This window comes from Clavelina lepadiformis, chromosome 7 (genome assembly GCF_947623445.1).
Source record: "Clavelina lepadiformis chromosome 7, kaClaLepa1.1, whole genome shotgun sequence".
Taxonomy (NCBI): domain Eukaryota; kingdom Metazoa; phylum Chordata; class Ascidiacea; order Aplousobranchia; family Clavelinidae; genus Clavelina; species Clavelina lepadiformis.
Window position 1 is genome coordinate 13419113 of NC_135246.1, and position 19100 is coordinate 13438212.

The 19100-nt window shown below is 35.8% G+C and overlaps 4 protein-coding genes across 6 annotated transcripts; 2 read left to right on the plus strand and 2 right to left on the minus strand.

Moving 5' to 3' along the window:
- The first annotated feature begins 334 nt into the window (after positions 1–334).
- On the plus strand, positions 335–3765 carry LOC143465870 (cytochrome P450 4A7-like). Its single transcript, XM_076964385.1, has 11 exons — positions 335–626; positions 824–965; positions 1059–1191; positions 1302–1463; positions 1626–1785; positions 1924–2082; positions 2161–2248; positions 2417–2519; positions 2689–2905; positions 3004–3086; positions 3196–3765. The coding sequence occupies exons 1-11, from the start codon at positions 432–434 to the stop codon at positions 3362–3364; spliced, it is 1611 nt and encodes a 536-aa protein (XP_076820500.1). The 5' UTR covers positions 335–431; the 3' UTR covers positions 3365–3765.
- Positions 3766–5992: 2227 nt separating this feature from the next.
- Positions 5993–9314, minus strand: LOC143465871 (uncharacterized). Of its 2 annotated transcripts, XM_076964386.1 has the most exons (9): positions 8904–9313; positions 8257–8367; positions 7542–7640; positions 7304–7402; positions 7012–7209; positions 6772–6860; positions 6549–6657; positions 6267–6365; positions 5993–6183 (listed from the first exon to the last, which is right to left on the minus strand). In XM_076964386.1, the coding sequence occupies exons 2-9, from the start codon at positions 8353–8355 to the stop codon at positions 6094–6096; spliced, it is 882 nt and encodes a 293-aa protein (XP_076820501.1). In that variant the 5' UTR covers positions 8356–8367; positions 8904–9313; the 3' UTR covers positions 5993–6093. The 2 variants fall into 2 exon arrangements, with proteins under 2 accessions (XP_076820501.1, XP_076820502.1); XM_076964387.1 differs by lacking the exon at positions 7304–7402 and having other exon boundaries at positions 8904–9314.
- A 1222-nt stretch (positions 9315–10536) lies between these two features.
- Positions 10537–14492, plus strand: LOC143465058 (methionine synthase reductase-like). Its single transcript, XM_076963195.1, has 4 exons — positions 10537–10692; positions 11769–11912; positions 12026–12902; positions 13004–14492. Exons 1-4 carry the CDS (start codon positions 10644–10646, stop codon positions 14067–14069), a joined length of 2136 nt encoding a protein of 711 aa, XP_076819310.1. The 5' UTR covers positions 10537–10643; the 3' UTR covers positions 14070–14492.
- On the minus strand, positions 14240–18785 carry LOC143465059 (lipoamide acyltransferase component of branched-chain alpha-keto acid dehydrogenase complex, mitochondrial-like). Of its 2 annotated transcripts, none has more exons than XM_076963197.1 (8): positions 17124–18785; positions 16831–16987; positions 16557–16696; positions 16323–16481; positions 16016–16246; positions 15354–15545; positions 15182–15253; positions 14240–15067 (listed from the first exon to the last, which is right to left on the minus strand). In XM_076963197.1, the coding sequence occupies exons 1-8, from the start codon at positions 17430–17432 to the stop codon at positions 14900–14902; spliced, it is 1428 nt and encodes a 475-aa protein (XP_076819312.1). In that variant the 5' UTR covers positions 17433–18785; the 3' UTR covers positions 14240–14899. The 2 variants fall into 2 exon arrangements, with proteins under 2 accessions (XP_076819312.1, XP_076819311.1); XM_076963196.1 differs by having other exon boundaries at positions 16557–16699; positions 17124–18784.
- Between the last annotated feature and the right edge of the window lie 315 nt (positions 18786–19100).

The window sequence follows — 19100 nt, forward strand, 5'->3', positions numbered from 1 at the left end:
AGACAGTTTTCAGTTTTAAGCTTGCATCAACAGGAATTTTGTCTGTTCGAGAAACGTTTAATGTTTCAGACAGAAGACATAGAAATTTTTCTCAGCTTGTAGAACGCTATTGTAAAAAACTGCTCGAAACTAATCTGCTTTAATAGATATTATATATAGGCCATTTGTAAATTTAATTTATGAAAGGAATTAAAATTACTGAAAGGATAAAAATAAAAACATTTTTATGATATTGTTGAGTTTACTAAAAGTATTGAGCTTAGCACTGCACCAGCCAAAACTAAACAGCTAAATTTGATTGCTAATAAAAGTTGGTAAGAATTTCAAGTTTTACAAATGTGGCAATTGAATTTTTTTTTAGATAGTTAACTTATAACTTGCTTCAAGTTTACACTTTACGTATAAAACAGTGCAAGCAACGGTTAAAAGAAATGACTGTTAGTTCCGTTTTATTTGCTGATGGATTTGTTTTCTCCACTTTACTCGCTGATCTTCTAACATTAGCTGCCCTCGGTTACATAGCTGCAGCGATGGCACCAATTGGAAAGTACATGGTCAAGTTCCATTACACAGCAAAAATTGTTGGTGGTCCTAAATCTCATTGGTTGTTAGGCGACACTGCAAAGGTGGGTTGAGGAATCCTTGTTGCAAAAAAAAGGAAACATTGTAGCTTTAAGTTAATGATAGCAAGTTCTGTTTGCTTTTGTTTAGACTATACGCTATCGTAATGTGTCCAGTGTGAAACACAAAAGGCATTAATAAGGCCAAATAAAAATACATTTATATATGCTCACGTGACAATGTGATATTTCCATATCTGCAGTACGGCTATACCCACCAAGGACTGATGAACAGTCTTGAAAGAATCAAAGAATTTCCGGCAATGTGCACTCAATACATGGGATGGTTTGGCCACATTCAAACATACCACCCGGACTGCATAAAGGAAATTTTAGCCCGTTCTTGTGAGCTAATTTTTTGTCGCTCTGGATAATCAAACATATAAAATATTGTACACCAATGTTAACGTAAAGCGCACTTACAAAATTGGTTTTTAGATCCAAAATCTTTTATGTACAAGTTTATGTTGCGCCCTTTGTTACGTGATGGATTGGTAATTTCCGAAGGCGATTATTGGAAGCGACATCGTAGACTGTTGACGCCAATTTTTCACTTTGACATTCTAAAAGCGTAGGTGCTTTCATAAACTTATGGTTTAACCAGACAGCACGTTTATTGAAGTTATAAATATCACTATCCACATTACAAACGTTTAACAGACAATTTTTTTGCATGTACAGACACGTGGACGTTTTTAATGCTAACAGCTCCAGCATCTTAGAATTATGCGAGTTGAAATCCAAATCTGGAATTTCTTTTGACATTACTTCGCCACTGGCAGATCTCTCATTTAGCAATATGATGGAATGTGTCATGTCAAAGAAAGTGACAAAGGATGCGGAGTTAGTCTTCTTGTGAAGCAAAAAATACTTATAACTTAAGCTATATAGCCCTACTGGTTGAAAACATCCGAAGCAAATCGTATTGAAAAATTAACACGTTTAAGATTGATCGCAAAATGAGACTAATACCCTGCGGTCATATACATATTTCTACATTTACAGAGAAAACTGGGTTTACATACAAGCATTGAAAGAACTGTCATATTTGGTTTTTAAACGTTTTACAACGCCTTATTTATGGCCGCCAGCCTTGTTTATTCTCAGCAAAGAAGGGAAAAAATTTAAAAAACTTACGAAAGAAGTTGAAGACCAAGCTTTTAAGGTATAGTAAATAACCATTATAAGTTTTAGACCAACAAACCTTTTGTGTAAAAGCATGAGGTTATAAAATATATTTGCTGTAACAACTTCACTTTTCACATGCTATACGTGATAAAGCATCCACTTTGCATTTTTTTAGTTAATAAGCGAACGTCGCGAAATTCTTTTGCGACAAAATTCTCTTGAGTGCAATCCCGAAGATGAAGTAATGGTTAATCAAGAAACTGGATCAGCATTTACATTCCGAAAAAGAAAAGGCAAAATTGCAGACTTTTTGGATATCTTGATTCAAACAAAAGTAAGTGGACTAGACATCGGTTCTATTTCAGCACATCATAGATGAACAGATTCTATAAAACATGAAGTATTTTGACAGGATCAAGAGGGAAAAGGCTTGTCTGATGAAGAAATTAATGAGGAAGTGATAACCTTTTTTAGTGCTGGTCACGAAACCGTGTCAAATGGTAAAGTGTTACGCAGTAAAACCCGTCTCAATTTGTGTAGATGAAATAAATTATTACTTATTGACTACATTCAACATGAAACTATAAGTAGAAGTTAATGGTCTATTAATATGCCAAATATTCACGGATTGATAACAGATGTTATTTGTTTTAATGTTACTATTCCAGGTCTTGTCTGGACGCTTTATTTCCTGGCAAAATATCCAGAACATCAATCATTATGTAGGGAAGAAATTCGTAATGTTCTTGGTGACCAGAACAACCTCACCTCGTGAGTAAACCATTAATCGATTAATGAGGATAAAGACTTTATACAAAACAACCCAGAAGTGAGACCTATAATTTTTTCGCGATAATTTCGAGTGAAATTTTTGCGAATAAGTTTTATGGCAAAAAGTAATCAATTTTGCCCAATTAATAAAATGATTTTTTTTCAACAGGTCAAACATGTCCAAGTTGCCATATCTGACACAATGCATCAAAGAAAGTATGAGAATGTGTCCCCCCTTACACTTGGTTGGCAGATGCATCTCGGAGGATGTAACAGTATCACATCGATACAACGAATTCAAAGAAATTAAAATACCTAAAGGGATAAATGTTACTGTTAATATCTGGGCACTTCATCATCATCCAGACATTTGGAAAAACCCAGAGGTATCCTTTCAGTTAACAAAAAACGAAAGTAATGCGAAAAAAAGCTCACAACCAACACACAGCATTTTGACTAATAAGTCTACCTGATATTGTAAAAGGTTTTCGATCCATCAAGGTTCTCGGCCGAGAAATCTCATGAAAGATCTCCATACGCCTTCGTACCTTTCGGGGCGGGACCAAGGTATAAATAAAAAAGCTCATGTATTTGCAAGAGTACGTTTTGTAAACATTTTGGGGTAAACTTAAATAATTTTCAAAATTATAGCTCTAACTAAATGTCTTGTTTTCAGGAACTGCATTGGACAACACTTTGGCATGCAACAAATGAAAGTAGTTCTGGCACTTATGTTGAGAAACTATGAATTCCTCTTAGACACCAGTTATCCAAATCCATCACTTATTGCAGCTGTTGTCATCCAGCCAGGTGGCGGAGTGCATTTGTTCGCACGAAAAGTTTGATTGTTATAATCTTTAAAAGAAATACCATGTAAAAGCCAACAAGATTTAAACATTAATTCTTTAAACTTTAATTGAATTATATTGATATTTTTTTCGGTTTGGAAGCGCTATGTTTTTTTCTAAATCAAGAATAAAACTTAGTTTGCTCGTTGCGTATAGTGTTGTTTTACTTTTGACACACTTTTGCTTCAGTTCTTGTACTAAACTCTTCAAAAGCTGTTATAAAACTAATAAAATCCAGTGGTTGTCTAACTTAGTACTAACTTCTATGTTTCTAAATAATTGTTTTAACTACTTAATGAAAATTAATTTAACATTTCATCTTTAAAATTCGTTTTTGCGTTCAATCGTAACATGAAAAAGTCCGAGTTTTTTAAGAAAATACAAGAGTGCTTAAACAGCCCATCATTTTTTCAATTCCACTGCGTATCTTTTTAAGTCTGTTAACATCAGATTGATCGCAGAAGATTACCTCACATCACGCAAGCAATACTAAAAAAAATTTTTACTTTGGTTTGAAACAATTAAAAGTTTCTTGAAATAACAAATTGTTACTAAAAGATAGAAAAAATTCACAAAATAGATGTTAGTTCTGTTTGCGGATGAATTTAATTTGTGCATCATACTTTGCTTGAGAACCTTTCTTTTAACTGACCTGAGTTATACGGCGGCAGCCATAACATCAAATTGTGAAGTGCACGGCAAGTAAACATTAAAACTTCATAAAATTTGAAAACGTTTTCTGTTTTCAAACACTTATTCAAACTATTTTTAATTCCAATTCCATTATTTAGTTTCATTAAAAAAAAACATTAAAAACAAATTAACGATGCGATTATTAAATTCACTTGTAGGTGAATGCAAATAATGAAAAACGCAAACACGTAAGTTGGGTAACTGAAGCTCCAGCGATGAAGAATCTTCGCCGAAATTAATGACTTTTCTTACTTTAACGATCACGAATTATTGTTATTTTAAAATCTAATTCCTCCAAGATCTTGTGAGTATTGGGGGAATTCCCGAAAATGTTAAACATTTGTGAACTTTTTTAGAACAATATACAGTACTTACACTACTTGGAAAAATTAATCCTCTTCACATACAGTAATTCGTTATTGGTTGAATGGATTTCAAACCTTGTTAAGAGGTTAGTACTAATCATGACAAAGTTGTAGTAGCAAGTTCTCCAAGATTATTTTAGTTTAATTCGACTGTAGAATTGCACTATTGCATTAACTTCACTTTCAATATACGGTAGGCAGTAAAAAAATGTTTATAACAATTTTTATTGTATGGGTAAGAAATATTATATTCTTACATACTAGTAATTGCCAGTGCCAGAGTAATTGCCACATCCCTCGAGCAAAAAAATTCTTTGAAATAAACCAAAGGGTTAAGGTTCTATGGCAATTATAAGCTGTTAGCAAATATATAATAATTAATCAATTATATGCGGTACAGGAGACCAGTGTATTGTCTTAAATGTGGCCGCGTTCAACTCCAATCATTGTCATATGCATAGAACTTGCAGGAAATGACCATCTGAAGAAATCTTCTCAATCCTTGTGGAAGAATTCACAATCATTCAATGATTAATTCATCAATTGCCCAATCTTCGTAGCTTCCATCAGGCATATAACGACGTATTATTATCGGAATTTTTTTGGCTCTGGAAGAAATATGCAAGAAAGTCCTGTGTTTGCTTTTACCATTTATTGCTTAATCGTTATATTTCTGAAAATTTTTTCTCTATTCGCAAAATTGTGAAACCTAAAGCTACTATATCCGCGATAGTGATATTCGCCAGTATTGGTAGGTTGCGCTGTAAAGCTGCATGGTACCGTACATCGTGAAATGTTAGCAAGAAATTTGTGTCCTTTTATTAATAATTTTTTTCTAAATTCGTTTGCATGTACCCGTACCTTTATATAACTGAAAAACTATGCAATAACATTAGATATTTCTACAAAAGCAGTCCTAAAGGACTTTAAATAATAAACAGGTTGATATTCGTCTCGACTCTGTGATTAAGTCAATATTGAATTTACTGGAAAAACGAAGCACTTGCTCGAACTCTGAGTGCGCATTTACCAACGACCGGTTGATGACTTCTCAGAAGTCGAGTTACAAAAAACAGCAAAACAAATTTTCGGCAAGCTGTTTGCTTACTTCGATTACAGAAACTTGTAATTACACAAACTAGTGATTTTTACAGCATTCTGTTTTTAAAAACTAGGCCATTGTGTGATCCAAGTGCCAGTAACTTAACAATCATTAACCAGTGTTAAAATAATTTCCGTTAGCTGAGCGTATATAGTTACATGCTTTACAAATATATTTTGCTAGCATGCTGAAATCAGCTACACCTTGTGTTCAACCATCTAGCTCCAATACTACAACCAAAGTTCTTGTTACGGATTGGTATATAGGCTAATTAACAAACTGACTTGACTTGTACAATGTGTCCTTATAACTTTTCCATGTCATGAAAGCTTGTGTCCCTTGTGTTATGTCTGATGTATTATAGTTTAATGAAAACAAAGGGGTGTAATGTAGGCTACCGTTTGATATTAGCCTACGTTGCATCCATGGAGATATAGCTCAACGCAATAATTTCAGGCGTACAAACGTGGTTGTCGTCACTTGTAGTTTTTAAATAAAAGCAGTCATGCAAAAAGGTTATAGAATAAATCCACACACTCAATGATTAACAGAGCAAAGGAATTTGTTTAGAATGTGGAATTTTGGTGTGCGGTGATGATGTCACTGATTCCTGAAAAATTTTGTGACATGGCGAGTTGTGCCGCGTCCAGTCCATCCTACACAACGTGACAGTGTGTTACAAGATACCTTTAGAGGAGTTGTGTCAAAATAATCAGGTAGAAAAATACTTTGCAGATACCCTGTCCTTCTCCATGGAGTTGACCCCAAATTCCAGTAGAACTTCGATGACGGTTACATGTCCATGATAAGCCGCCACGTGTAAAGGATTATAGCCACACTAAAAGTTACGAATATTTAAGTCTCAGCATTGCAAAGTTGATTTCTATGTGTGATTTATAAATCGGTCCCATAACTTCCACCACACGGGCAAGCATTGATTTGTTTGATGGACCTACGGTGCGCGCGATGATCAGTACGAAAAAAACTCAGAAAACCTTTTCTTATAAGTATAAGTGCTTACGCTGAGCAAACCAGTATATGGAAGTTTCTTCAACAGACATCGGACTATGTTGTCGTTTCCTTTACTTGCAGCCTTAAACAGGGGAGTGACACCGTAATTGCTCCGAGACCTGCAAGAAAACGTAATACGTACAAGAGAAATTCTTGATTCACGGTATAATTGTTCAGTATAAAAGCACTATATTGTGAGGATATTTCAGTTAATCTATACTTTTTTCTTATACCTATCTGTATGCGCACCAGCATGGACAAGAAATTCTACTACATTGTAGTGATCCATTTGACAGGCAATCCATAATGGAGATATACCGTCCTAAAAAGAAATTTCATCACAGCATAAGTGACAAGTCAATGCAGTGTAACTTTGTTCAAATTTTGCTTAACATTGATATTTAGCACATATGCAATGTATTAACAAGTGTTGTAAAGGTAACAAAACTTCCTGTTTGACATTTTGTTGTTACCTCTCTCCTGCGATTTATGTCCGCACGATGGTGCTCTAACACTTTTACAGTTTCCAGATGTCCGTTCTGCGATGCTATGAACGTTGGTGACGTCTTATCTTCAAGGGATAAGTTTACATTGGCCCCTTTTGAACATAGCAGTTCCACAATATCGTTAAAACCCAATTGTGACGCAGAAAAAAGAGCCGTTCCTCCATTCTTTAAAATAAACGTCACTTCTCAGCTACATTAGCATAAGTATATGGATATCTTATAATCGTCCTACTACAGCAGTCAGCTGTTATTAACTTACGTGATTTTGGTCGTTTATTACAGCACCCTTGTTTATCAGTAGATTAACAATTATGTAGAAACCACCTTGAGATGCCAGATAAAGCGCTGTACACCCAGTCTGAATAAATACGTAAAACCTGGCTTTAGACGACATAGCCAGAGAGACGTGCTGCAGGACCCTAATTGCATGACCCAGTAGATGTTTTGGTGACTACTGTAAGTGTATATTGATAAATTATAAACGTGGTTATTTATACCATTCGTTTGGAATTGACGGAAGCTCCCCTGTCAAGTAAGAATTCAACACAATTTCTGTAACCACCAACACATGCGAACATCAGAGCAGTCGTGTTCTCCTGCAGACAAACAGGCATGTGTGTTATGTTAGTTCTGCTAAATTATACAACTTAGATCTAATAAAATAACATCGGTTATCATCATTATGTGTGCAGAAAAATAAACACGCAGAAATTGTTGATTTATTTATGGAACATTTTTCCGTGTTGTCAAACACGTTCAAAAGTATACTGTAGGCCCTATATATGCGGTTCATCTTAACATGTCAACGGCTTATATAAACATCAACATAAAAAATGTTTATAGATACGCCATATTGTTGTTTTTTTGTAACGGTATCGTTGATGAAATGAGAAAAACATTTCAATTATTCTTGTTAACCCGTCACAATTTATTTACGGAGGTGCCCTTTTTCACCTTACGTCACTGTTTACGCACGAGCATAACGTATTGACGTACAAAACTTAGCAGCTGTCCCTTGCTCCCAGTTATTAATAACCGTGACTTACCATTTGTCATGAAGTAATTACTTCAATAGTTAAGAACATGTGAAAGTCTGCACGTTTATGTCGTGCAAAACTTACCTCAGTCCGAGATCAAAAATTTCAACGACAACTAATACCAGCCAACAGACACGCAAACGGGCATACATACATACATAAAACCCAAACTCACCGAATCGCATGCATCCACACCGACTTCTCCCACATCTAATATCTGTTGGAGGAGTTGTATGTTTCCGTTACTCGCAGCGCCGTGTAATGCTTCCGCCATGGCCGGAACCGGCTGTAAACAGAAGTACAAAGTTTCATACGTGCACAAAACAGCGTATAGGCTGATCGACAGGCGTTGTTGGTATAATATGATATCAGAGTCTTTAACCTCGGACTGAGGAAAGCTTTTGCATCTTATAAATTCGGCGATGATTTCTCATCGCATTCATCAACATAAATACCTAAATAGGCTATTTTAATTTGTATACTTTACGATCACCATACTGCAAATGGATAATGGTGGGCTTACGTGTTAAAGCAGTATTTTTTATGCTTTCAATTTTGACAGACAGAAAATATTGAACCAAAGACACAAGTTAGAGCGCTGTGTGAAGTAAATTCTGTCTGTAACATTTTTGCATATGAAAAAACGAATTATGACTGGATTAACTATAGGAAAGACTAGAGAAAACTTAACTCTCCATAACCAACCGACATCACGTTATTAAATCAGCATATTACAGGTCTGGCCCTAGAGTCTAGGGCCTAGACAATGTTAAAAATTGTTTTAAGTTGTTTTATAACTTTAAATTTGTCCACATAACTTACCGTCTGGTGCAGTGACGTAAAGGAGTTGAGGGGTCAATCAACAAAGCACAGCCAGAGTGTCCAGGTAAGCAGACAACCCTCCTGGTACGATTGTTGTTCAAGAAATCTCCGCTAGCAACTGTTCTTTCCTCTTTAAACATTACTATCAGCTCAACTATGCAAGAAGCGTCACCTGCTTAAGCTATTTTGTGTAACTTAGGTATGATACGAAACACAAGAAGAGATTATTATTAAAAGACAACAAGGCAAGCGATGGAGTATTACTTCTTACTGATTGAGTATTCTGGTAGTTCTAACCAGACAAGCCCAGAGCTAATTTAGGGCATACCTTACTAAAAGTTATATGCTCTCCAGGGACCAAAGGCTTATGCTTTTACACGAATGCTTTCCTATAAATACCACCGTTGGTCGTTTTTGGCTGACGTCACTTTATTTATTTATCCTGGTCTTGGTATTTTCTTATCATACTGAACATCCGATACAATTTTCTTATCGTGTTTGATCATTAATGTAGATTATTTCATTCAATTTGTGTTAGGCTGGGCAAAACTACTCCGAGGCCAATTGTACTGCAAAACCTACAAACTCACCTACTACAACTAACTGCTGCAAACTACCTTCTACAGTACATTCAACAAAATCAGTTAGTGAAAGTTTTTGTCTCACTTATTTTCCCTTTCTCTGACAAAAGTTTTGGTTTGAACATTTTCTTGAGATCCTCGTTGTTGTATGATCTCCTTCGTAGCAAATTTGTCATTGATTGTAATTTGGTGATATTTATGTATGTTGCGTGTTGGTTTTGCAAATACACGTGCGCTGAGTTCACTTTACTGTAAACTTGTAAAGTAAATATTGCGCCATAACAAGTACAGTACTATCAACGATTATATTGCTGCATACAAAACTTAAACACTGTTTGTTACAGAAACATGTAATATTACATAAACCGTGATGTTGTCTGAACCGTGCTAACCAAATTTTAAAGTAAAATAAAAAACAGGATAAAGTTTGGCACTCTGAAGGTTAACTTTATATTTTTATATTCATTTTAACTTCATAGTTTTTAAAAATATAAAGTTACCTTCAGAGTGCCAGACTATATCCTGTTTTGTTTTATTATATAAACCTTGTCTACATAATTTCGTGGGGAGACTTCAGGAGCAGGCTACGCCATAATATTTTCACTATTTGTGTACTCTTATTCTACCTATCACAATATTTGGAGTTCGGATCTACAAGTTATGCAATTGTAGTGTAGTATAGCTTTTGGTAGGCTATCTGTTATTGTAATCTTTAAACACCAACATCATTTAATTCGACCCTCACTCCCCGCTTGAAATCGGTAGTTTCTTTTTTGTTAAGTCGTCTTAAGTATATTTCAGTACAAATAAAAAAAAGTTGGATGGTTTGCAAGTTAGAAAGTAATTGGGCACATTCAGTGAATTTCCTCTGTGTTTTGGTCAATTTCCATCCGTATTTTGTCAATGAGGTGAACAGCATAGGATAGATTATTATTGCTTAGATGAGTCATCTATGTTGTGCTTTCCAATTCTTTATGGTTTATTTGCAAACTTGTTCATCTATTATTCTATTTTTTATTTATATGTTGGTCGCCAGCTTTTGTAAAACTAGCGAACAGTGTTCGCCAGACACTGTTTGCTAACTTGACTCAGTTTGGTTTTTAATCAACGGCCAATATACCATGCTATACCGGATTGCCCGTGCGTAAGTTAGTTAAGAATGACGACGACAAGACGGAAAATTGTGGTTTTATACGGGTCACAAACAGGTAAGGTAATTTGTTGTATGTAAAAAAGTGTTGCTCACTAGTAATATACACGCGTACACAGAGGCGGGGTCATAACTTGTAACCAAAAGAACGGGTGCAGTAACCTGCTGTTTTCCAGTAACACCTATTTTTTTCTTGCCGCTCAGTGACTGAAAGTCGCTGTTTGTGACGTAATGAATAGCAGCTTAGTTTTTTAACAAAGTGAGCGGTTGATGTGGATTTTTCTGAGAAAAGTGTGCCTTGGTTTTTTTGAAAAGAATATAGGCCTATATGAGGATAGCGTAATTTGTGTTCAAGTGGACCTTGAATGCCTGATGATATAAACATAATAGTAAGCTGTCCTGTTTTCAGCAGCAATCAATAGTTGAGTTCTACTCGAGCAGTCACAGTCTGCAGCCTGTCAATTACAGTGCAACAACCAACTGCAAGGCCTGTGTTACTTAAGAAATTACAGGCTGCTGTTCATTGTAAATCTCATAAACAGCAGCTTGTCAATTACTGAGCAGTAAAGAATAATGGGATGGTATTTGATAACGTGCTGTACAAACATAAAAAACACACATTTTTCTGATTACGACCCTGCCTCTTGAAACCACTTATCAGCAACTATGTGGCATCACCAATAACAGTGTGCTATACCGATCAGAAACCACATAACTTCACTAATTGCAGGGTGCTGCTCGAAAACAGCAGGAGCTGCTGCAATTGGTGATGTCTGGAGAAAATTTTAACATGTGCTCAGTTAAACCTGTTAATGCGTACACACACATTCTGAGACAAATCATTGTATGTCAATCATTGCAAATCAATGACTGAACATGCACAGTTTCACATGTTAATTTCCAATAATAAACAAACCTGTTTACTTTAACACCAATTTATAATGAAAACTTGGACGGATGTACAGATCAAAATTTTAGATTTTGCACACAACTTCCCGATGTGACATTCTGATTTATATCATACAATACGCAACTTTCATATTTCTCTTGTACTTTTCTAAGTTAGCATTTTAGGGCTGTGGAGTTTAAAATATAAAGACTATACTATACCTATACTTGTTGTACTTGATGTAGGGCAAGCTGAAACCATTGCAAATGGGATTCATGAAGATGCGGTTTATAACAATTATGATTCCAATGTTTTTTGTTTAAAAGAAGAAGGAAAGGAATTTGTAATCACTGATGTGACATGTGTAATTTTTGTCTGTTCTACAACAGGTATTGTACTAATTAATATAATATAAATAAGGATATGATTAAAGGAAATTATGTTTTGTGGAGCATTTTGGTGATAATCATGTGGAAGTGACACACATTGTTCTGAATACTAGGTGACGGAGATCCACCTGAAAATGCCCGTAAATTCATACGCTCAATTAATCGCAAAAGTCTTTCTGAAACTCATCTTTCGAAGTTGAATTATGCATTACTTGGGTTGGGTGACACAAACTATTCAACTTTTTGTGGTGGCCCAAAGAAGTTGGAGAAGGCTCTCAAACAGAGAGGGGCCAAGAGCTTTTTCAAAACAGCTTATGCTGATGATGGCACAGACCTCGAGGACACAGTGGAGCCTTGGATAGAGGGGCTATGGCCTGCCTTAGATGTTTACTTCAGTTCACTGGGTACAATGCCTAATAATGTAATGGTTCGGAATGTGCAGTCTTGTGAGACAGTGAACCACACAAGAACGGAAGTGAATGATGTGAAGGCAGACATGGAAAATTTGGCGCTGAGTAAAGATAAAATACCAACAATTCCCAAAGATGATCCAAGCACTTCCAGCCTTCTTTCTAATATGACCAGTGTAGACTCATCACAGTCACTTTTGAATAGTTTTGAAACCGAAATTCCAAGTAATGAAATGCTCAATATGTCCTCTGCTCCATTTCCAGGAAGCGAAGAACTTGCCACCATTACTTTATCACCCCTCTCAAAGCAATGGATTGGCATGAGGTTTGTTGATGCAGAAAGAATTTCGCTACAATCACAGGATTTTAAATATCAGAATGGTCATTCGTTTCCCTTGGCAACATCTGAAACGATATTAACTAAACTTGTTGAAGCAAAGCAGCTTACAAGAGATGATGCAGTAAAAATTGCAATGGAAATAACTTTGAAAACAGAAGATCAATTTCCTTACCAACCTGGTGATTCAATTTCTGTCTGTTGTGAAAATCCGAAAGAGGAAGTCGATTGGTTGATCAGCAGGTAATAGTCACAGTTCATAAATACTACTTTGAAACTGCTTGAGATCTTGTAAATGTTACAATGAAATTTCGCTATCATTCCACTGAGTTTGCTTTTTTCAGGTTGTCCTTGAATGATGTTGCCGACAATGCTGCAGAGTTTTTCGTGCTGCCTAACAGCAGCAAAAAAGCTACCAATCCGTGTCCATATGTTCCAAGGATTTTTACAATTAGATATGCCTTTACCTATTGTATAGAAATAAGATCTGTACCGAAAAAAATGCTGCTTCGAAGTTTGGCTGAATATACCACAGATCAAAGCGAAATTCGTAGACTGCAAGAACTATCTAGCAAACAAGGAGGACATGAATACGTTGCTCTAATCCGTGAGAAAAATGTCTGCATACTAGACTTACTGGCAGCATTTAAAACTTGCAGTCCGTCCTTTGAGTTGCTTGTTCAGCATCTACCTCGACTTATGCCGCGTCGATATTCTCTCATTAATTCACCTCTTGTCAGCAAGAATCATCTTTCTTTTGCTTTTAATGTAGTGAAATTTGAAAAAGACATTGGTCGTATGTATGCCAGAGATGGAATTTGCACAGGTTTTTTGCACAACCTTGGAAACGCTTCTTCAAATACCACAAATCAAAATATTTCACAGTTACCTTCCATTAAAGTCTTTCGCACAAAATCGACTGGTTTTTGTTTGCCGACTGATACTTCACCACCACTAGTTATGATTGGACCTGGCACTGGTGTTGCACCTTTTATTGGTTTTCTTCGTCACCTGGAGGCACTTTCTGCCCAAACAACTGACCGTTGGTTGTTTTATGGTTGCCGACATAAGGATCGAGATTACCTATATAAAGATGAGTTAGAGAGTTATTTAAATAAAGGAATTCTTTCAAGACTGTTGGTTGCGTTTTCGCGAGATCCCACATCATCTGAATCTCCTAAGTATGTCCAAGATAACTTGAAATTGCACAGCTTGGACATAGCTAACCTTCTTTTCCAGAAGAGAGCAATATTCTATGTATGTGGTGATGCAAGAAACATGGCGAAAGATGTCCGGCAATGCATAATTGAGATAATCACAAAAGAAAGAAATTGCAGTGACAAGGAAGCTGTAGACTTGTTTAAACAAGTTTTAGATGAAAAAAGGTATAGGGAAGATATATGGGCATGAAATACTTTTGATCACCAAAATCACACAGTTTTTATAATTGATCATCTTATACAATCTTTAATACTATGCAGATATTTGTTTGTTTGTTTGTTTCAATTTTATGATGTCATGCTTTAACCTGATCAAGTAAAACTAATCATACAAGTAACATATATCCAATTATCCATGTAATCATTCTATTCACCATTTATTAAAATATGTAAGCACAGCAGTATCTCCAACAACGCAATGACACATGTGCATAGTAAGAAAATATCAAATTGTGCTGGTGTGTGGAAATCGAAGTATAATTGGTTAAGTGTTTTATGCCTTTAACATAGTTACCCATGTTGGCTTTGCTTGTGCTTAAAAGTTTAGATCTGAGTTTCTAAGACTTTTTTGCTAAACCCAAACGACGCAAAAATAAAAGCATAATCATGAGCAGTTGTGCGTTTAGCATTTTGTGTATATGCGAGATAAGAGAAAATGAAACAGCATATATGCAACAAAGCAATAATAGGTAAAAAGAAGGCTAGTATGATTCAAAACGCATTGATTAACATGCTACTTATTACTTTGCCATGTTAAACTTGATCCAGGATTCTAAAAACCAAAATATTGTGGCTAGAAACTGTTTGCTTCACTAAATGTCATGGATTTCATATAGGTAAGTGGGTCATCTACAAAATGGTATTGTAGTGCACAGGACGTTATACGTGAACACAATTTGCTACTTTACTACGTTTATGCTCAAATGCTAATTAAATGTAAAAATAGCTGACAAGTTTGGTCTACAATACTCTTGCAATTCTGAAGCAGATTAAAGCAATAAAAATTTCCACTAAAGGCTATCATTTTAAATGCATCAACATCTTTGCAGGCTCTTCAAGATAGTCTTTAAGCTGATTAGAAAACCTCGCCATGGTTGCGCCTTCAATTACACGGTGATCTCCCGACCAACTGATGCACATGACATGTGCTTTGACAACATTTCCATGGTAATCGAACCTTGGAAGGACCTGTTATGACAAAACTGATCATTGAAAAGTTCTGTGTTAACTCAAATATTAACAGTTACTTGACATGCAACCAAACCCAAATTCTAAATTAAATGAATACAAAAATACTGATACCTGTATCCTGCCAAGGGCACCAATAGCTACTTGTGGGGGAAATATCACTGGTCTAGCATAGGTTCCACCAATCTAAATTCAAATTGAAAATCGCACAAATAAATTACAAAATCACCATGGGAATAATATTGAATCATAATTGTATCACTAAAAGTGCTTGCAGAAGACTTACGTTTCCTATGTTTGATAAGCTAAAGGACCCGCCAGCAATATCTGCAGGAGATATCTTATTGTTTAGTCCTGCTTCATGGAGCCTATTAAGTTCTGCAGTTATGTCAAGAATTGAAAGGTTTTGTACTTGTTTTATGCATGGCAGTAGCAACCCATGTGGCGTGTCCGTTGCAATGCAAATGTTGTGGTCAGCCTTTGATAAAAACACACAATTTTTGTTATTGAAAACTACAGTAGAATTATTGTTTGTTGTGTTATAATCAGAGCTAGGAGCCGGAGCTTTGCATTATCAAACAGAGCTGGAGCTGTATGTAAAATTCAGGTGGAGCTAAAGCCAGTTTTTTGATAGACAGCTCCAATTAATTTCATGAGATGCTGTTGCTATTGGCTGATAACCATTTTGAATTCTTTGATTGTGTTGTTTTATACTTCAATTTTTAATATACTGTATTATCTCATATAATAAGTGCGTCTGCTATTTCGTAAGACTTTAAATTTGGGGTGATTACTGATCGAGGGCGACTATTAATGAAGTCGTTTACTATTCGAGAAAATACAGAGCTGGAGCATCATCTTCATGCTGGCTCTAAAGCCCTGGTTATAATCATGTTAAAAATGCATTGTTAGCAGTTGAACCAAATAAATGCTGTAGCAATGAATCACCTTAAATACTAAGTTATCTCCATCAATCTGTGAGTTAAGAATAGGATGTTCCTTAAGAGCTAATGAAGTTGCTTTGATAATAAAAGGCATATAAGATAGTTTCAAGCCAGTAGTGTGCTTCACTTCTTTCTTTAGCTTGTACCGCAAATCTACCAACTGACCTAAATCGAACTCATCGTCATATCCAAAATGTGGTATGGATAAAGATTCCTTCATACTGGTAAACATAACCTATGATGCGAGAATATCATTAGATAAAAAGTCATTTGGAAACAAATCAGTGTCAAGCATATTTATTGGTTCTGACCTTTCTAATCCCTTTTATTGGTTCGATTCTGTCTTCAGCAAGTGGTGTAACTTTAGTAGAAGGAGGTGGAACTGTGGGTGGGGCAGTCAGTGAAGGCCCTGATTGGCCAATATAAAGTAAAATGTCTTCCTTTAACACTCTGCCATCTTTGCCAGTTGCCTTAAAGTAAAAACCTGTATAGTCTCAAAACTAGTGCAATCAAAACCAACAACAGTTACTTAATGCAGTACCTACCTTGATATCAGACAAACTAACATTGTGCTCTTTTGCCAGTCTCCTGACAGCTGGGGTGGCAAGCGCTTTGTCATGTACAACTTGAACTGGAGCCTCGGTAACATTTTGAACATCTTGCACAGTAGTCTCAGATACAGTCTCTGCTAAAATCGCAATAAAACATCAATTTAAAAATTATTTATATATATACAACATACGTCGTAGACACGATAAATGACCAAGCCCACAAAGCATAAAGCCAACAAGAAAAGCTAGCAGTGTATACCATACATACTTTCTGGGACTTTTTCTGTTGTGGCTTCATCATCTGCAACTTCAATATCAACTAACGTATCACCAACTTGGGCAACATCACCAACTTCATGATGTAACTTTTTCACAGTTCCATCATATCGACTAGTGATTGTTACAGCTGCTTTATCACTTTGTACCTGTAGTCAAAAGGTCAAAACTTATGATGCATCAGAGTGCATAAAAGGATATGGAACTGTCCGAACCACATGTAAATATGTAAAGTATAACTTATAAAATTTGTACAAAATCTTGCTAAGTAAAGGTTTCACTAACCTCGCAAATGTTGTCAAATTGTGAAACTTCATCACCAACGGCAACAAACCATTCCAACACTTCAACTTCTTTAATTCCTTCTCCAATATCTGACAGTTTAAATGGGACTACAGTGCAACATACGTGTGATGAATGAAAGTTCCTTTTTACATATTGTACAGAATGGCAAGGACTTTTATTCATAAAAAGATATGATTTGGTTCCATTAATAGAGTAAGTTGAAAGCCGGCAGTATGACTGTGTACGGTTGGTATAACTTGGTTTCTTGAAGCGAGCAAATATATTTTTAATGATACGTCCACGATTCATTTTGTAATTATTATACGCTAAACTCTGACAATTTATTAAATATCACTTAATTGAATAAACTAGGCCTAACAACATCACCAATTATGACATTATGGACTCAAGTTGAAGTACTGAATTAAAAATGCACACTACCATAGGTGGGCACAGCCATTGCTGAAAAAGCAGCTCATGGCTACAGTTAATTGATGGATGACATAGCACAGCCACTGTTACCATGCAAAAATAAACCGCTATCAGTTTTGTGTTTTGTCTCACAGACTATGAAAAAATTTGCACAGATTCTTTTTCTAGAGTTTCAAACATTAGCTTGTAGGCTAGCACAAAAATTCATTTAAAAGTCGATTGAAGCAAATTAAATAAAGAAATTGTTCATCGTTGTTAATACCCAGCAAACAATGCTTTTTGCTTGTGAACACTTCTTGCTCAGCTATGCTGAGGTGCATTTTTTTCTTTTTTCACTTCTAAAGATTTCATGATTTATACCAGTACAGTATCCTAAAGCTAGGCCTAGTAACAATGATATAGTTTTATGAATGACATTAACTAAGAAAAAAATTTTAACCTATCATTTCTCAATACTCCATCGTGATAGAAGGGCAATAAAAAAAAGCCCACAGGCTCTGCTTTTTAAACAAAACAATTTAAAGTTTCACTGCCTCTTAAGATTAATGTGTTAGGGTTGGTGACCGTACTAACCTTCCATCGTTGTAACACAATTGTAATTTAAACATTGCACATTTCAATCTCTCAGGGCTTTGCCGCTTTTTCGTTTTCGATCATTGTTTGTGAGTGTGTTTCTTGTTTGACCATTCTACAACGAGGTTAGCACTATACTTTTCACTACCCACATCCCAGAGTGGAAAGCATGATGGCAACTGTACCCTAGACAGTTTTAAAAATGGTGCTTGCTGCACCCAAAAGTTTCAGATTTACCTCTGTAAAACAAAGCCCAAAACAAAACAAACTGTGCGCTTTGCCTACATAACTGCAAAATGCACGATTTGGGCCGTTCTGCACCCCAGAGATCTCATCTACAAGTGCCATGCATGCTTTCCACTCTGGCTCACAGTCAATGGCAAAAAAATAAATAATACAAATAAACATGATACAATATCATGTGGAAGCAGTCTAGGGTGCACAACTGACATTTAGTTAACCAGCTAATGCTCATTGTTAAACATTCTTGCTTACCCCATAAATCTACTAACCGTTCATCATAAAGTGTATATAGGCTACGTAAAAATGGCAGAATTCTTGTATTATATGCAGTAATAAAGTCGAAATAGGTAGTGGCTAATACGTTGCAACATGAACTTGGTTGAAGGTCGGTGAATAATGTTGTTGCGCACACCCTGGGACCTGGTATACAAGTGCACAACCAGATGACGTCACACAGTAATTGCACCCACACGCAATTGCACAAGTTCGGGCTTTGGGGCTGCAAGAGCAGCAAGAAACAAGTACTGTAATACATAAGGAAATACGTTACGTACGTACCATGGATAACAGTTTAGGAAAATATATTTAGCCTAAAAGGTGGATTACACGAATAGATAAAATATTAACATTATATCATTTATAAATCTTGTTTATACCATATCTATGGTTGCAAGAAATCAAATTCGTGCTATACGGCGTTTCAAAATTGTACACTTTAAATTTCCAGCT